This window comes from Talpa occidentalis, unplaced genomic scaffold, assembly GCF_014898055.3.
Source record: "Talpa occidentalis isolate TD23 unplaced genomic scaffold, MPIMG_talOcc4v2.1 talOcc4.5, whole genome shotgun sequence".
Lineage (NCBI taxonomy): Eukaryota > Metazoa > Chordata > Mammalia > Eulipotyphla > Talpidae > Talpa > Talpa occidentalis.
Window position 1 is genome coordinate 60,112,855 of NW_023604861.1, and position 19,865 is coordinate 60,132,719.

Below are 19,865 nucleotides of genomic sequence, written 5' to 3' on the forward strand. Positions count from 1 at the left end.
ATACCTCACAAAATGGGTAAATAGATCTATAGAATACATGTCAGAGGATTTGCCTGATCAAAAGGTAGGTATATAAGCAATGTGTGATTTCCCTTCATAGGGAAAGGACAGTTTATTTATTTATTTATTTATTTATTTATAAAGTCAAATTTTTTTTTTAAGATTTATTTATTTATTTATTTATTTATTTATTTATTTATTTATTTATTTATTTATTTAAGCACTGGGTACAGCCAGAAGCGCGGGAGGGTGAGAGAATTCACCAGAGCCAGAGCGGGGAGCAGAGCAGGCAGAAGGACCGAAGTACACTGCTGAGGGGAGCAGCGGGCGGCAGGAGAGGTCTGCGCGCCATGTGGGACCCTCCTCCTCTGGTGGCCGGGGAGCAGCTGGGGATCGAACTGGCGCTGCAGAGGCTGCGGGCAGCTTCGCAACCCAGCGCTCAACCGCTGCGCCACCAGGGAGGCCCCGGGATAGGACAGTTTAAACTTCACTGTGTGGTCTTGTTTTTTTCATTGCCACTGTGTGGCAATGTTTGGTCTTGTTTTTCTGCTAACATAGTATATACTCAAAGCTTTGCATTTTTGCAAATAATGATAAAATACTTTTTTTGATATTTTATTTTACCTTTCTCTTGTTATGTGTGAGATTATCCTGTCATATGAGTCCTTCATATTTCTTTGTTTGTGAATGGCCTGTATCCTTTGCCTGTTTTTATATTGGGTTATTGGTCATTTCATATCTGTATTTTTTTTAAAAAAGATTTATTTATTTATTTATACAAGCATTGGGTACAGTCAGAAGCACGGGAGGGTGAGAGAATTCACCAGAGCCAGAGCGGGGAACAGAACAGGCAGACTGACGAATTACACTGCTGAGGGGAGCAGCGGGCGTGGCAGGAGAGGTCTGCACACCATGTGAGACCCTTGCCGGTGGCTGGGGATCGAACCGGCGCTTCAGAGGCTGCGGGCAGCTTCGTGGCCCAGCGCTCAACCGCTGCACCACCCGGGGAGGCTCCATTTCATATTCATATTTCAGAACTCTATTATATTTTCCAATATTAGTCCTTTTCTGACATCTGAATTGCAAATATTTTTCCATGTTTGAAATTTACTGTTTTAATTTTTATGGTTTTAAAATATCAATCTTCTTGTGGCTTCTGTATTTTGAGGCATGATTTGAAAGACCACCCCCATCCAAGATTAGGAGTTCCCTCATATCTTTTAAATTTAAAATCTTTGATTCATTTGAGATTTATTCCAGTATATGGTATATGTGTGAAATATAGATGCAACTTTTTAGAAGGCTACCTAGTATTCCCAACATTCATTGTTCATTTTTTACTTCATTGACTCAAGGTACTGGTTTTATCAAATACTAAATTCTTTCTCATTTTTGGGCAGTGGGCTTGCAAAGCAATTCCTTTAGTTGCTGTTACTTTGTGTGTGATGTGTTTGTGTGTGTGATGACTCTATAAGTTATTGTGCTTTTGTAATTTTATCAAATACTCTCATTGCTCTTTGTTTCAGTGTTTCTGTTTTTCCAAAGAATGATAGTACCATACTTTTTAGTTAGTGTGTTTAAAAGTTTGGCATGGGTAAATAATTGGTGGTGGAATTCTATGGGGACTACACCTGAGAGGAGAAAGCAAATATTGTACAAAAATAAACAATGATGTAAAATATATATACATAAATATTAAAAAAAGCCAATTCTTTTTTTTTGGCTCATAACTGTTTTATTTTTTATTTTTATATTCCCCATACCAATTGCAACCCCCTGATTTTGACCCCAATCCCTCCTTTCCTTGCCCCCCTGCCCCCAAAGTGTGTCTCTGGTTCATAGATGTTTGATTTTGATTTTTTTCTTTCTTATAGTTATTCTTTTTCCTGGCCTCTTATTTAGGTTTTCTAGATTCCTGTTATGAGTGACACCATCCGGTATTTTTTCTTTCTGGCTTATTTTGCTGAGCATGATCCCATCCATGTTGCCGCAAATTGCATGTGTTTATCTTTTTGAATGCTGAGTAATATTCCATTGTGTATATGTACCATATCTTCTTGATCCAGTCATCTATTTTTGGGCATTTGGGTTGTTTCCAAAGCTTAGCTATTGCAAATTGTGCTGCTATAAACATAGGGGTGCAGGTGCTCTTTGGAATTGATGTTTCTGTGTCCTTTGGGTAAATACCTGGGAGTGGAAATGCTGGATCATATGGAAGCTCTATCTTTAGTAGGTTGAGGAATCTCCACACAACTTTCCATAGTGGTTGGACCAGTTTGCACTCCCACCAGCAGTGCAGGAGAGTTCCTTTCTCTCCACATCCTCACCAACATTTGTTGTTGCTAGTTTAAAAAAAGCCAATTCTTTTTTTTTTTTTATATAGAGGCATTTTTTTTAAAATTTATTTATTTTTATTTGTTTGTTTTGTTTATACATGCACAGGGTACAGTCAGAAGCGCGGGAGGGTGAGAGAATTCGCCAGAGCCAGAGCGGGGAGCAGAGCAGGCAGAAGGACCGAAGTACACTGCTGAGGGGAGCAGCGAGCGGCAGGAGAGGTCTGCGCGCCATGCGGGACCCTCCTCCGGTGGCTGGGGAGCAGCCAGGGATCGAACCGGCGCCGCAGAGGCCGCGGGCAGCTTCGCAACCCAGCGCTCAACCGCTGCACCACCAGGGAGGCCCAAAAAAGCCAATTCTTTATTGTCAAACACTGTGTGTTTTTCTGGAAATATGTATGCTCTCTTGACCTTTTGTAGTTTAACCCTCTTCATTCCTCTGAAGTAATTTTGAGCCAGATTTACAATGAATTGGACTATACTAATACCATGCTTGTTTTAAATGGGTCTGAGTCAAATTTAGAGTATCATAAATTTACTACTGTTATTTGAACACCTAATACATGGATTTTCCCCTCAAATATTGTTATCTTGATGACTTTTCAGGATACAGGTTTTGAGAAAAAGCTCTTATGTGACCATATAGGGACATCTTTCTTGCATGTCATTGGTAAACTAAAACTATAAATGTCATGTCTTCTCTAGGACCACTGGGTTATTGTAGAAATAGTAAAGAGTCAGGTAGAGGTAATGACTTAAGTCTGGGAAGGCCCCATCATTCCTTTGCAAACCACACAACCTATAGACTGAAAATAGTGGAAACAGCCAGGAGGTCTTAGAAATTTAAAAATGAAGTGAGATTGCTGATTTCGCAAAATGGACGCAGTGACTTGGTCAGTTTTTGTTGACTTGATGGTGTCCCGGGTGCTATGCTACTTACAGATGAGTCTTTAGGTTTTATATCCCTTTTAAAAAATTGAAGTGAAATTCACCTAAAATAAACCATTTTCAAGTTAACAATTCAGTGGCATTTAAGCACATTTACAATGTTGTACAGCCCCACCTCTATCAAGTTTCAAAACATCTCCAAAATAAGACCCCTATTCATTAAGCATTTCTCACTCCCTAGCTCCTGGCAACCACCAGTCTCCTTCCTGGCTTTATGAATTTACCTATTCTAGCTATTTCGTATATATAGAATCATGCAATGTGAACTTTTATGTTTGGTTTCTTTCACTTAGTGTGTTTTCAGGGTTCATCCATGCAGTAGCTATACTTCCTTTTTAAACACATCACCTTGTCTCAATGGTGTTGAGGAACAGTGTAAAGGTTTTCATACTTGGATCAATGTTTAGGAAATTGGTTTCTACGTTGGCTTGGTGTGGACTCAAAATAAGTAAGGGCTACTCATATTTTGCTACTCCTGTTCCAGATTTTCCTTTCTTTTTTCTGTTCAAATATTAGAGGGCTGTTGAGTTATTTTGGATATGGCAAAGTGGCTAGCAAAATGCCTGGCATACAAAAGTACTCAATACATGCTATAAAAAATACAGTATTAAGTATTTCCTTCCTACACTTCAGGACTTTTGGGGGAGAAACCCAAGAATAGTGGTCAAGTGTAGGGGTACTAGACCAGACACATGGATTTAAATCTCTATTCCATCATTTGTTTACCATTTATCCTTTGGCAGAGTGCTTGACTTCTCTATGCTTTAATTGTACCCTGCATTAAGTTTCAGTTGTGTATCACTGACAATCAACATGTATATACTGCATCAGGTTCACGACTAAGTCCAATTCAATGCTTCACCATACTGTTGTATGTTTTCCCAATTTTACCCATATCCTTCTGGTAACCAATGCTAGTCTTTATATTCCAAAAATTTAACTTGGTTTTTTTCCCCTGACTTACTTCACTAAGCACAATAACCTTTTAGGTTGTTGTAAATGCCAGGACTTCACTATTTTTTGAAAATTAAGTCAATGAGCACTTCTGGTTGTTTCCAGCTCTTGGTTATTAGTGTTGCAGTAAACACAAGGGCACATATATCTGCTTGATTTATACTTATTAGAGTAACTGGGAGGACTGTTGAGAAATGAGGTATGAGGAAACAGGAAAAGAATACAGAAAAGTAAGGCCAGAGATTTCCTTCCAACAGGAAGTTTACCTTGGATCCATCTGTATTCTTTACATATGTAAAGAAAGCAAGTTATGTAGTGAATTGCATAATATGAAGTCCCTAGGATACCACCTCTTAGCTTCAATACTATGCTGGGTTTTTTTCTTAAATGTGGATTCTCTAGAGATTTGAATGCCTTTGGTGAAATTGTATGTCCACTACAAGAGGGGATAACCTTAACATTTCATTTTCTAAAAGAGGCAGCAAGTCATGAATGTATAGCATATAAATACAATAAATATATCTCAAAAAAGAATGATACAACTTTTATTCTCCATGGATTTTAAAGATACTTTTGCTACATAGTTTATGTATTTTTATGAGATTATATTTTTTCCATTTGTATGAAGTTCAACCTTATACAACTTTAAGGTGATATGTTTGGTAGTGTATCTATAATCTTTAAAAAGTTTAGAGTTTTTGGAATGTACAATATATGAGGTAAAATCAAGATTACATTAAAAATTGGTTTCTCCTCTGCACTAATTTTGCAGTGAGGCTCAAATGGCAAGGACGCTATTAAATGACATTTACTATCAAAAATAGGAGTTCATTTGAGTCACTATGAAAAACATAAGCCACTGTAACTGCCACAGTGGCACATTTTACCATTTTAGACATTCAACTATATAGAAATCTCTGGGCTATTACACTCAAACTCATTTGTACTGCCAAATGTGGCACTTTAAAGAAGTTTCTAGAAAACAATCGTAATCACAAATCGTTGTTTTGGGGGAAGGTTATCAGCCTATGAATAAGAGATTAAAATTAAATAAAATGTAAACATACAGTATTTTATAGTGACATCATTCTTACCACTTGGAAAGGCCAAGTATATCTGCTTCTTTTTTGAACAAAGATTAATGTTTTTTCTCTACAGCATGAATCATTTGACATAAAACAATTACAATACATGCCCATTCTAATAAGAGAAATTCTTCAGAGTTCTTCAAAGCACAAAACATGTTTTTCCCAAAGACTGACAGAAGTGCTTATAGTAATCACTAAAATGCTAATAACCTCAGCAACTAAAAATTAGTGATTCACTACCCTAAAATTCAAATAATAAATTAAAAAGGCTAGTTACAAGTGTTTTACAGATGACATGTGATAAAACAAGAATTTTAGATAGTATCATTACAAACTGTATTATTACTGGCAGTCATCGACATCTATCCAAGATGTACAATGTGATACTTGACAAAATTCAATCTGATCATCCAATAACTCACAAATGCAAGCTCACAAAACATTAATGAATTATGCAATTGCAAAGTGCTCTAATGCAACATTAACCACATGCAATCAACAATTTGGAACAGTATCCAAACAGACATTACATTAAACATTAGTTTTTCAAGAAAGAAAGCAGCTCAAAGTTTACTGGTGCAAATTAATTTTGTCTTTAGATTTGGTGTCCCAAACAAAAAAGTTAGGTTTGATTATGATTTTGATGGTGATGGCAGTAGTTATGGGAGAAGCAGCAAAATTTATAGGAGTTCTTCAAACTAGCCTACATCAGGTAGATGGAGTAAGTGAAAGAGAGTGTGAGAGTGTGTGTGTGTGTGCGTATGTATTTATATTATCTACACTTGGTTTGTATAGTTTTATATATGCCATGTGAAGGTGCATACATATATAGTTCAAAGCCTCATAAAACCAAGAAAGTTTCAAATTCAGAGTTGGTAATATTACTTTTTAAAGAGTACCTAGAAGTCCTCTGTTCTTTTACATATTCTCAAAACTTGAAGAGGTACTTTTTGAGTAAACATTAAATATTTTGAGGCCAAGTAAACTATCTGTGCTTTCTTTGTGATTTACTGTGAATTCATGAATATGTATTTGTAATGAAGAACTCCACATTTATCAAATGAGAAACTTTTTCCCCATGTATATTCTTTCATCCAGTTTTCATTTGCTAAGCCCCTCCAGTTATTCATCATAATCCCACTTACCAAATAATTAAGACAAATGAGGAGGTAGAAATATAGCACTAGATTGCTTTCACAGCATCAGACTTTAACAATTTTATATAGCATGTTAGTGTAAGTTTTAATCATTCTGAATTTCTCATCTGGTGGTATAATCTATAAAACAAACAGATCAGGTTATCACTTTTACACTCATGCTGATTGGTCAAAATATCAATTATATATCATTGCCTCTTAGAAAGTTTGTTGTATTAAGAAGGCAAGTAAAAAAAAAAAAAAAAAAAAAAAAAGAAGGAAGGAAAAAAGCCCCAACAGAAACCCCAAAATGCTATTTCTGTGGCTTGCATTTTTATAAGGTGCCAGCCTCTACCTAACAATATGAGCACTGAAAATGGCAAAAATGATGTGCTAAATATAGTCTTAATGCCAGTGCCAAAGGCCACTGTTTTTGTAAAAGCAATACAGAAATTTTAGTACATGACAAAATAAAATGTAATACAGTATTAAAAATAAAGTTATATTTTCACTTGATTACAAAGTACTGAATGATAAAGGCAATCAAAATGGAAAAGAAAGCAAACAGCACGAGGATGACAGCTGCACACTGCTCATCACTCAATGCCCGACGGGTCCTCGTGCTTTCCACAGTGTCTCTGTTGGTGCTGGCTGGTGGCTCAGTCCTCTGAGAGATGAAAAGCACTGTGGTGCTGTAGGGACCCACGAGGTCCTGATGCCCCACAGGGTCTTGGCACTGGCGAATGGCACACACACGGAAACGATATTCACAGTTCAGCTGAAGGTTTGAATACCGGAATGAAGAGTCGGAACCTTTGTAAATCTGTTAGTATTAGGAAAAAAAGTTGTATGTGAAGGCTGGGCAGAAAATGTGTGCTACATTGGCTAATTTAAGAATAATTTTTTACATGGAAACTAGTGAGTATTATTGCTTAGTTTATCTTTAAACAATATTAAATGGCATTTAAAAAATACCTCTCTACTAGAGAACTTGTCTACTGTAAAAGGTCAGGAGAACTTACAGACCAATTAACGAGTGAAGATGTGTCCTCAAAGTAGCTAGAGAATAAGCAAAATCAGCTCACAGGTACCATCTTGGTTTCTTTAAATGTGAGAATCCAAAGTTCTGTGAAATCATCCCATGAAAAAGGAACAGTGTCTAACCTTTTGCCCCATTATCTTTGTATCACTAGTTTCTCGTATCATTTCAAAGATGTCTGTTGAATGAAACACTGAATAAGGGGTGCTTTTCAGTGTCCATGGGAAATCATTTTATAAATTTTATAGAGATAACTCTCAGAATCATAGTACAGAATCTCAAAACTTACCTCCTCTGACAATCCCACAGAGCTAGGAAATAACAAGAATGGAATTCCATGGATTTTCAAGGATTTTCAAGAGTGTGCAAATAATTAAGAGGATATATACTGAAACTAGGCACCCATGGGATCTGCTCTGCCACATCTCATCCCATGTGCTATTTGACCAATTACCTTAGGACAATGGGTACCACAGCAGTTACTTTGCATGGAAATTAACAGAATGAATTAAACCAGTACTTGTTAGAGTATTTCTGAGTGTCCAGCATACAGTGAATGTTCAATACATGGACTATCATTTCCATTAATGAGTTACTCCCCTTAATCAATAAATGAGAAAACCAAGGCTAACAGTAACTTCAGTTCTCCCAGCTAGCTGGTGGGTTAGGAGTCAGATTTACCAAAATCTGGGGTACCAATTTTTCATGCAATTTTAGTTGCCTCATTTGGGTTGTAAAACTAAATCTTTACATAATTGCTCCCAAAGAAGCGAGTTGGATCTTTATCTCATTTTCCTATCTCCAGATCTAGCATATAATATACTTAATAAAAGTCACTAAATTAGTGGATTACCAACTATGATGTATAAGTCAAAATGTGCATCAATGGATGCTGAGAAGATCTATAAAAAAGTGTATTGAAAAAGTAAGCCTGAAGTTGAATCTTAAAGAAAATGGTGACTATAGTTAGTTCTGAGGATGCAGAAAATGTTCTCCATTCACCCCATCAAGTGGGAGTACTGAAATGGTTCAAGTCTGGGCGATGATAATAGGATTAACTTAAATCAGGAGGTTATATGAGAAAGCAGTGTGAAATAGTACATATACAATGAGATCAGTTTAGGAAAAAATGTCTTATGGATATAATAGGTTACACTTACGTTTGTCATTTAAAATTTACTTTCCAAGCTGTGTGGATGTTCCTCAAACTACTAAAAATGGAGCTTCCATATGACCTAGCAATGCCACTCCTAGGAATTTACCCAAGGGCACAAAAACATTAATTTAAAAGGATACCTGGGGCCTCCCCGGTGGCGCAGCGGTTGAGCGCTGGGTTGCGAAGCTGCCCGCAGCCTCTGCAGCGCCGGTTCGATCCCCGGCTGCTCCCCGGCCACCGGAGGAGGGTCCCTCATGGCGCGCAGACCTCTCCTGCTGCCCGCTGCTCCCCTCAGCAGTGTACTTCGGTCCTTCTGCCTGCTCTGCTCCCCACTCTGGCTCTGGTGAATTCTCTCACCCTCCCACGCTCTGACTGTACCCAGTGCTTGTATAGATAAAATATAAATGAATAAATAAATAAAAATAAATCTTTAAAAAAAAAAATAAAAGGATACCTGCATCCCTGTATTTACTACAGCACTGTTTACAATAGGTAAGATATGGAAATAATCCAAATGCCCAAAAATAATGTCTACGTAGTATATATACACAATGGAATACTATTTATCAATCAAAAAAAGACAAACTCATGCTATTTGCAGCAACATGAATGGAGCTAGAAGGGATCATGCTCATTGAAATAAGCCAGAAGGGAGAAGAAAAATATCGGATGGTTTCACTTATAGGAGGAATATAAGAGAATAAAGACCCAGAAAAAAAAAGTAACAATAAAAAAAAATTAGGAGGCAACCATAAAACAGAGACTTTCTGCAAAGGAGGAGGGAGACGAAGAAGGATCAAAACAGGGGAGAGAAGAGCACAAGGGACTATGATGATGGTTCACGAGTGAACTGGTGGTGGGAATTTTATGGGGAAAACACCTAAAAGGAGATAGCATACAATCATACTTTGTACAAAAATGAACAATGATGTAAAATATGTACACACACACATACACACACATATATATATATAGATTAAAAAAAAAATTACTTTCCATTTACCTCCAAACGAACATGGTAATATGGTTAGGAAAAAATCTAACAAATGGCATGAGGCATAGTATTACTGATACCAGTTAGTATAAGATGACGATTTTAGTAATATTTTTAAAGACATTTAGGCTGAATTCAGACTATTGAAACCCTTGAAGATCTACCATGCCCTTTGTTACATTACAAAGTATTCGTTATGACACACAAAATAAAAATGGCATTAAAAAAAGCCTATGTGGGGCCTCCCTGGTGGCGCAGCAGCTAAGCGCTGGTCTGCGAAGTTGTCCGCAGCCTCTGCAGCGCCAGTTCAATCCCTGGCCGCCGGCGAGGGTCCCACATGGCATGCAGACCTCTCTTGCTGGCCCCGCTGCTCCCCTCAGCAGTGTATTTCATCAGTCTGCCTGTTCTGTTCTCCGCTCTGGCTCTGGTGGATTCTCTCACCCTCCACGCTTCTGACTGTACCCAGTGCTTGTATAAATAAATAAATCAATCAATCTTTAAAAAAAAAAAAAAAGTCTATGTGGTCATATAATTTGGGAAATGCATCACTATGCACCACTTAACACCAGGTATTATGTTCTGAGAAATGTGCTGTTTAGGTAATTTTTGTCATCGTATGAATGTCATAGAGTGTAATCACACAAACCTAGACAGCATATAGCCTGTTGGGACCAATGTTGTATATATGGTTTGTAACTGAACTGTCTTTAACACATGACTAATGTGATCTTTCTGTATCTGATGAATGTACTACTGCAAATAATTTTGCCTCTATCATTAAGAGAACAATAAAAAATCTCACCAATAACCAAAATAAACAAATCACTATGTAGCTCTTATATTTGCCATTCTTCCTCTCCGTAACTGTGGAGGGAGTTGCAAGTAAACTTGGTGCTTTTAGAGTAGTTCTTAATTGTGCCTAAGAACCACTTGGCTGAGGAGGTATGAATCTATTCCTCTAAATCATATACAATAATGCAAACCAATATTCTTAAAAAAAAACTATTAACCTCCCCAAAAGCATGAAAATAAGTTTCTCATTTACCACTAAAAACTAAAAAGAAACACTTGGACCTTAAAAAAAACAACCAGAACTGTGGGTATCGTGAGGAACTCTGCATTTGAGAATTGAAATTCAGATGTTTGAGAAAGGGAGAGATTGTACAGAATCCAACAGGCCACTGTCCTAGTCCTGGCACCTTTTCTCTGACACTGGAATCAATAACCAGATTTTGGATGGGGTTTTGACAGCTCCCTTACCCAGCCCATGAACTTGTGGCTGACCTCACTTCTAATTCCAGAGGTAGGCCCTGACTGCTTTAAGCAAAGCCCTGGCAAATCATTAGCTCAGGGATGGCTTTGTAAACCAAGTGCTTTCTTTTCCTTGAATGTGAATGAGGAGGAGGAAGTCCGCCAGTACTAAGATTGTGAGAGCAACTATATCCCTGATGACTCTTCTAAAGGATTTATATTTACTTGTCTATAAGTTCAAGTTGGTTTTCTTGACCATCTCCCACAACTCATTATTTTTTTGAACTTACACGACACACATTTGGTAGAACTGTATTTTGTATTAGGCATTTCAGATTTTCAGTATAGTATTCAATAAATGTTAACACTTCATTACAAAATAGGCTTTGTGAGCCATAATCATCAAAACTGCATGGTATTGGAACAAGAACAGACATACAGACCAATGGAATCGAATAGAAAATCCAGAAATAAACCCACAGATTTATGGTCAACTAATCTTTGACAAAGGAGCAAAGACTATGCATTGGAGCAAAGAAAGTTTGTTCAATAAATGGTGCTGGGAAAACTGGGTCGCTACATGCAAAAGAATGAAGCTTGACCACTACCTCACACCATACACAAAAATCAACTCAAAATGGATTAAAGAATTAGACATAAGACCTGAAACCATAAAATATATAGAAGGAAATATAGGCGAAACACTACGTGATTTGCACATCAAAGACATCTTTACAGACACATCACCCAAAGCAGTGATAGTGAAGGCGAAGATAAACAGCTGGGATTACATCAAATTAAAGAGCTTCTGCACAGCAAAAGAGACAATAACAAAAACAAAGAGAAACCCCACCAACTGGGAGAACATTTTTGCACCCAACACTAATGATAAAGGACTGATCACAAAAATCTGCAAAGAGCTGATGAGACTCAACAACAACAAAGAAAATAATCCAGTCGAAAAATGGGCAGAAGAGCTAAAAAGAAACTTCTCTGAAGAGGAAATGCAAATGGCCAACAGGCATATGAAAAAATGTTCAACATCACTTGTCATCAGGGAAATGCAAATCAAAACTACCATGAGATACCATCTTACACCAGTGAGAATGGCACATATTAAAAAAACTAGCAACAACAAATGTTGGCGAGGGTGTGGAGAAAAAGGAACTCTTCTGCACTGTTGGTGGGAGTGCAAACTGGTCCAACCACTGTGGAAAGCTGTGTGGAGATTTCTGGACCTACTAAACATAGAGCTTCCATATGATCCAGCAATTCCACTCCTAGGTATTTACCCAAAGGACACAGAAACATCAATTCCAAAGAACACCTGCACCCCTATGTTTATAGCAGCACTGTTTACAATAGCTAAGCTTTGGAAACAACCCAAATGCCCAAAAATAGATGACTGGATCAAGAAGATGTGGTACATATATACCATGGAATATTACTCAGCATTCAAAAAAGATAAACACATGCAATTTGCAGCAACATGGATGGCACTGGAAGGGATCATGCTCAGCGAAATAAGCCAAAAAGAAAAAGAAAAATACCGGATGGTCTCACTCATAGCAGGAATCTAGAAAACTTAAATAAGGGACCAGGAAAATGAATAACTATAAGAAAGTGAAAATCAAAATCAACAAAAAACTATGAACCAGAGACACTTTTAGGGGGGCAGGGGCGGGAGGGGAGGGATTGGGGTCAGAATGGGGGCGCTGCAATTGTATGGGGAATATAACAATAAAATTTATTATCTAAAAAAAAAAAAACAAAAACAAAAACAAAAACAAAAACAAAATAGGCTTTGTGTTAGATTTTGCCCAACTATAGGCTAATGGTATATGTTTATGTAGGCTAAGCTATTAGGTTCAGTAGGTTTGGTGATTAAATACATCTTTGAGGGTATTTTCAGCTTATTATGATCTTATTGGGACTCTTATCATAAGGAGAGGAAGACAGGTAGTTGTAACAATATATTCTAATACAAGAACTGCCTAAAGCATATATTCCCAGATAGGGTTGATCTGATTTCAAAGTGCCTCTACTGTTTCCCAATATTTTCACTTAACCTTGTTATAGGTAACATTTGGAATGTCATTTTGTTTAAAAAGCACCTGCTTTTAAAAAATGTATACATGGGGCCTCCCCCAGTGGCACAGCGGCTGAGCACTGGGCTGCGAAGCTGCCTGCAGCCTCTGTAGCGCTGGTTCGATCCTCGGCTGCCGGCGAGGGTCCCACATGGCTTACAGACCTCTCTTGCCGCACCTGCTGCTCCCCTCAGCAGTGTATTTCGGTCCATCTGCCTGTTCTGTTCCCCACTCTGGCTCTGGTGAATTCTCTCACCCTCCCGTGCTTCTGACTATACCCAGTGTTTATATAAATAAATAAATAAATCTAAAAAAAATGTATATATTTTTGAGAAGATTAAAGAAGTCAGCAGACATCTCATTTTTGGTATGACTTTTCTTAAGCAATCAGTATTTTTCCTAATACCTTTAAGATCACTTATACTGTGTATTTTGGGACTTATGATGTGTAGTGAGAGGGAGGTGAAAGTCAGAGGGACAGGAAATTTAAGAAAATGGAGCAAGTCTAGGTAAGGTGCTAGAGAGTGGAGCAGAAGGCAGCAAGAAGACAGCAAGGGTTCAGGCAAAGTTAATATCTGATCAAAGAGGGATGAAGAAAGAGAGGAATTTGTTTCTAAGTCTGGTCTAGGGTCATAAGTACTTCTTGTTGTCAGGCTAATTTGCTACAGATCCCTAAACTCAGCACATTATAGGATACACAGATTTTCAAAGACTAGACTAAAAACTCAACCACCAACTCATAAATAATGCCTTTCTTAAAAACATAAATAGTGCCTAATGCTATAAACATCCATCAATACCAGGCCTCTTCCACTATATACATTCTTAAGGCTTATAAGTCATACTTGCTTCTTTCTACTAGGCTCACCAGGCCCCAAAAAGAATCACTTAAATGACACTGCTTTTGGGAGAATGTTCCAAAATCCAGCTGGAATAAATGTTTTCTTTTTAAAAGTAGCCTTTATCTTTACTGTACTTTAAAAACTCTGTTTGACTATGTAAAATGTCACAATTATAAAACTTCTATGTGCTTGCTAAATTCTAAACTTTCTTGAAATCTGAACAGCAAGTTAATAATGTGGCCCCCAATAATGCCTTATAATTAGTATTTTTAAAATTTTAATTAATTTTTTAGATTTTATTTTTGAGTAGTAGAACTGGGATGCAGGGCAGAACTGTAGGGGGTGAGATGCTTTATTGGAGACAGTGGGGAGCAGAGCAGGTGGATTTACTGAAATACACTGCTAAGGGGAGCAGCGGGCGAGAAAGGAGAGGTCCACTGCACCCTGTGTGGGTTAGCTCCCTGGCCAGGGATTGAACTCAGGCCCTCATGGTGTACTGTTGTAGTGAGAGTGCTGAAAAAACCCCTAAGCCACCAGGGATGCCCATAAATAGTATTTAATACATATTTGTTGAACATCAAATAAATTAAGTAAAATATAAAAGCAAACTCTTTAAAAAATAACCCTCAAAAACCTTTAGAATATAACTTGCCAACAGATTAAAAAGTTTTATAAACATTTAAGTGATTTAGATGAGCATATATTTGGTAAGATTTTAAAAAAAGCATTATTTTAAGTTTTACATCATGCTTACAATCTAAAGTAAGCAAAAGTGATGATAGGGTTAATTTAGCTTTTAAAAAAAATTTACATAGGGCCTCCCCTGGTGGCGCAGTGGTTGAGTGCTGGGCCATGAAGCTGCCCGCAGCCTGCCTGTTAGATCCCTGGCTGCTGGCGAGGGTCCCACATGGCGCACAGACCTCTCCTGCTGCGCCCGCTTCTCCCCTCAGCAGTGTATTTCGTCAGTCTGCCTGTTCTGTTCCCCGCTCTGTCTCTGGTGAATCTTCTCACCCTCCCACGCATCTGGCCTATACCCCGGTTCTTATATAAATAAATAAATCTTAAAAAAAAATATTTATATATATGTATACATATATATTTTTACATCATTGTCATTTTTCAACAGTGTTTGCTTTCTCCTCTCAGGTGTAGTGCCTGTGAAATTCCACCACCAAATTCACTCATGAACCAACACCATACTCCCTTAATTTAAAGTTGAATTAGAATTAGGGGCCTCCCTGGTGGCACAAGGGGTTAAACACAGCATTATGAAGCAAGCTGCAGCCTCTACAGCACGTGCTTGAGCTCCAGCTGGCCAGGGAGCTACCCACATGGCGCAGCAGACCTCTCTTGTCTCCCCCACTGCTCCCCTCAGCAGTGTGTTTCAGTCTGTCTGTCTGTTCTGTTCTCCACTCTGTCTCTGGTGAATCCTCTCACACCGCCCCCCCCCACCTCTGACCTGTACCCTAGTTCTTGTATGCATAAAATCTTTTTTAAAAAAAGGGTTGAATTAGAATTAGCACTGCTGCTTTATGTAGTGATACAAGTTTATTAAAATTCATATACTACTCTAATGTGGGATCCCTATTTCCTTTAAGTATGTAATACAATTACATTTTCTTTGATATTAATTTTAATTCTTCCTTGGAAGGAAACCTGCTTATCTGTAAATTGTATTCAAATCTAATCATGTCAATTTGCAGATGGCTTAATAAAGATAAATAATCACATGCCAAATTTAATCTCTTTGGGTCCTTTTGTAATATCAGTTAAGAAATTATACCTCTATACGTAACAAATCTTGAAAGAAAATCATACTGAAAAATATTCTATTGTTTATAGTTATTACAATAGCACAAAACTGAAATGAAACAGATGATCAATTTTCTAGTGGGGAAAAGAAAAGATAATAAAATAACCCAGTTTAAAGGTTCTCAAAGATCCAGAAAGTTAGCAGCAAAACAGGAAAATCAGGTTGAATACTAGTTACATTTTAAAAACTTAAATCTTTTTATAAGTGGGGAATGTTGGTGTTCATCTGACTTCTATTCATCCTCTTAGGCAGCTGTCTTTGAATTTCATGGCCAGAAGGTGATATTTCTTCCAGGTTCCCATAATAATTGTGTTTATTGTCATATTTATAACACTGCCCTTATAATATTACTATTATTGTAAAAGACTTACTGGTCTTCTCTGCTTCTTCTCTGTACCACTCTGGGCAAAATGATTTTTTTCTGATCATGTGACTACTTTGGTCAAAATACTCCACTGGTTGGTTCCTCATTTTACACGAACTAAAAGAGGCATAGTATGGCCCATAATGTCCTACAACACCCCATACCATTCACAAGGGTAGTGTAAAATGGGGGTGGAGTGTCTATCTGATTTTATTTTTATTAATTAATTTATTTTTTAAAGATTTATTTATTTATTTTTACAAAAACAGGGGTACAGGCCAGATGCACGGGAGGGTGAGAGGATTCACCAGAGACAGAGTGGGAACAGAACAGGCAGACTGGCGAAATACACTGCTGAGGGGAGCAGTGGGCGAGATAGGAGAGGTCTGCCGCGCCATGTGGGATCCTCGCTGGCCCACCGGGATCGAACTGACACTGCAGAGGCTGCGGACAACTTCACAGTGCTGTGCTCAACCGTCTGTGCCACCAGGGAAGCCCTATCTGATTTTATTTATGACTCCTCCCCTTACTCACTCTGCCCCAGCCATATTGGCCTCCTTTTTGCTCATTAAATTTAGCAAGATATGCTCCTAAATGCCTCAAGGTCTTTGCACCTATTGCCTTCTCTTCTAAAATGCGCTTCTCCCCATATTCATTTCCTCTGGGTCTCTGTTTAAATGAGAGCTGATTGCCCTGTATGAAATAGCACTTGTCCATCCTTCCTTATTTCTTTTATTGAATTTTACTTTGTCTCCACTGCACTTACCACCATCTGACATGATGCACTGATATGTTTATTTGCTTTTACTGGCTCTTTTTCTAACAGAATGTAAAGCTCCACAGAGGCAAGAACTTTTTGTTCAATGTTGTATCCTAAGTACCTCACACAGAATTTAATAAATACTTGACAAATGAATGAATAATCTGTTTAACTAAAGTTCATGCCCCTAAATTTTTGAATCACGAGATACTACATAGTAATCCTTGGAACATAGTAACTTCTTAACAAAAGTTTCTGAATTAGAACAGTAAGGACAGTTAAAGTTTGTATTGAAAAATGTATAAAAACAAGAAATGTAAAAATATGTATTCATAGATTTACATCTTGGCACAAACCTGTTTGAATTCTGAATCTTTTCCCACCATGACTTGCAGATTGTAAATAACTGGATCTCCCTTCATTGGCTGTAAACACTCCCATGTAATTTCACAAATGTGATCATTTACTTTCTCTATTTTGGGGGCTATAGAGAAAAAAAGAAATATAATCTGAGGTACTTGGTACATCACACAGACACTTGTTTAACCAAAGTAAATTTAAAAAATCTTTAAAATCCAGTAATCAACTTGAAGTAAGTATCAATGAATTTTTGAACTTTATAGAGAAACAGTCAATGATGCACTCTTATTAGCTCCAGGTCATACTATTTACAGGTGCTACAGTGGCCACATTGACCAAAAGATTTTCTCATACATGGTTTTCATTGAACTAAGTACCATTTTTAGAACAAGGTACTTACTTCTAAGAGCATTAACTAGAACATGAAATTTAAAAATTTAAGAAATCTAAGAAGTTGAAACTAATCCCCCAAAGTTGGCTAGGTTGGTTAGCCACTTATATTGCCTACTCAATAGTGGGTACTATGGGATTAGTATCAGCAAACTTAAGACCAAGAGAGACTAAACCAGATAAGAGAACAGAAAAATGACTCACTGAAACTCATCAACATAAACAGACAATGTAAGAACAGTATTGATAACTATGAATCTATTTAATAAATGATACATTCAAGTACACAACCCAGGATATTATACTATAAGCCTATGAGTTGTCCTCCGAACATGAGGAACTTTAGTGTTTAATGGCTAAACGCACATTGTAATCCTTGTTGGAGTCACTAAAAAATAAGGACTCCTTTAAAGTTAATTTTAAAGATAGATATATATATCTTTAGGCATACCTCAGAGACATTGTGGGTTCAGTTCCAGACCACCACAAACTCGAAATATAGAAATTATGCAAGTCACAAGAATCTTTTGGTTTCCCAGTATATAGAAAAATTGTTTATAGAATCCTGTAGTCTACTGAACAACATTATGTCTATATAAATATTAATTAAAAATTAAATTAAAAATACTTTTTTATTGCTAAAAAGTGCTATCACTTGAGCCTTCAGTAAACCGTAATTTTTTGTTGGTGGAGGGTCTTGTGAAAATGCAGTATCTGCAAAGTTCCATAAAAAGAGGTATGCCTGTGACATATACAAATATGTATATTTTGAAATAAAATTTACAAAGAATTTATGTTTTAATTAACAGATGACTTGGTTCTTTCTCTCCCTGAAATCCAAATAAATGAAATAGCAATGATTCAAAAAATGAAGTTTGTGATTTTCCCCTTTTAAGTAACAATAGCAGAAATAACATAGGGACCCTATTAGAAAACCATGCTATGTATTCAATTTATCATTTTTATGTCAGATATTAAAAATATCAGTGACAAAAACTAGTATGAGTCTGGGTATTGATGAGCCAGATAAAATAGCTTTTATTATTAAATGAAACCCTCAGTAGGTGGGCCTGTCTATAATTTTCTTGTAATTTAAATGTTAGACATATATTGGATAAATTTTAATAACAGTATATTAAACATTATATAAAAATGCCTTTAACATTATTATTAAAGAAAATAACTTAAGGATATATAACTTACCTTTCAAGGCAGCTGGGACAGATTTTGGAGTAGTGAAACTGTATTCTTGGGAGAGAGGACCTTCCCCAGCTTCATTACAAGCTTGAATACAGAATTTATATGATGTTGACTCATTAAGTCTTTGTACTTTGTATGTATGACATGGTCCTCTGTACAAAGACACAAACCTACGATGGAAATGATTCTTATTAAAAATAAATCTTGACTACCTTATGAAAATGTTTAAAAACCACTAAAATAGCACAGTTGGGACATTATTTAGGAACAGTAGTTACTCCTAAATAATGAAGTTATAACCCAGGAATGGTTTGTCACACCAAATAAATTTGTGTTTTCTAATCATATAATGAAAGTCACAAAATTATAAATTTACCATTTGGACATGGTCTTCCCAAAATTTATTTCTAAATTCCAATCACAGTAACTACTTTTCTCAACTTTTTGATTGCTGTTTTTTACTGTATATATTTTTAAATACAGAACACCACATTTTCACTATAAATTATTTCTAACTAGAGTTATAGGCACACAATTTGTCAACTATAGTAAGGATCTGAGCTATGAGATTACACTGTTATTTTAATTTTCCTTATCTTTATCTGGAAAAAGACAATTATCAGTTACCAGCATAATTTGTTGATTTAGTGATTATTTTCTAGATATTTACATAGCACTATGAGAGACTATACAATTTCCCATAAATTATCCACTTGGACTGTTAGATGGAAAGTTTAATTTTTAAAAATTGAGTTAGTATTAGTTTATATCGGTGCCAACTTTAACATCATCTTTGTTATCCATAAGTTGGCTGTTCCTCAATATTCCTGACTGGTAACTGGGGAATCATAGACTGCTCATATAGTTCTAGTAGGCTGGAAACTCTAGTCAGGTTAAAAATGAAGAAATATTTAATGACAACTAATTATATTTACTAAAGCAGTAAGTAGATAAGCTTTGACTCTATAGCCTCCAAAATACATTTTTTTAATGATAGGAAAAACACCAGAGGTAAAACCATTGGAAAAAGCTATACAGGGACAAAACTTGTGGTCAGAGAATAACTGAAGTAGCATTCTAACAAGATCCCACAGCAAGTATAAATAGCTGTAAAAATCAAAGGGTAGGAAAGTGACCAAAAATATAAAAT

At 36.7% G+C, this 19,865-nt stretch overlaps 1 protein-coding gene across 4 annotated transcripts in view; it reads right to left on the reverse strand.

Moving 5' to 3' along the window:
- Positions 1 to 4,752: 4,752 nt before the first annotated feature.
- FNDC3A (fibronectin type III domain containing 3A) overlaps positions 4,753 to 19,865 on the reverse strand; it is a 166,244-nt gene continuing 151,131 nt past the window's right edge. For all 4 annotated transcript variants that reach the window (XM_037527309.2, XM_037527311.2, XM_037527310.2 and 1 more), the window contains 3 exons: positions 18,719 to 18,885; positions 17,122 to 17,249; positions 4,753 to 7,282 (listed from right to left, as the gene is read on the reverse strand). In XM_037527309.2, coding sequence (XP_037383206.1) covers positions 6,968 to 7,282; positions 17,122 to 17,249; positions 18,719 to 18,885 — 610 coding nt within the window. In that variant the 3' untranslated portion in view covers positions 4,753 to 6,967. The remainder of the gene's footprint in view (positions 7,283 to 17,121; positions 17,250 to 18,718; positions 18,886 to 19,865) is intronic.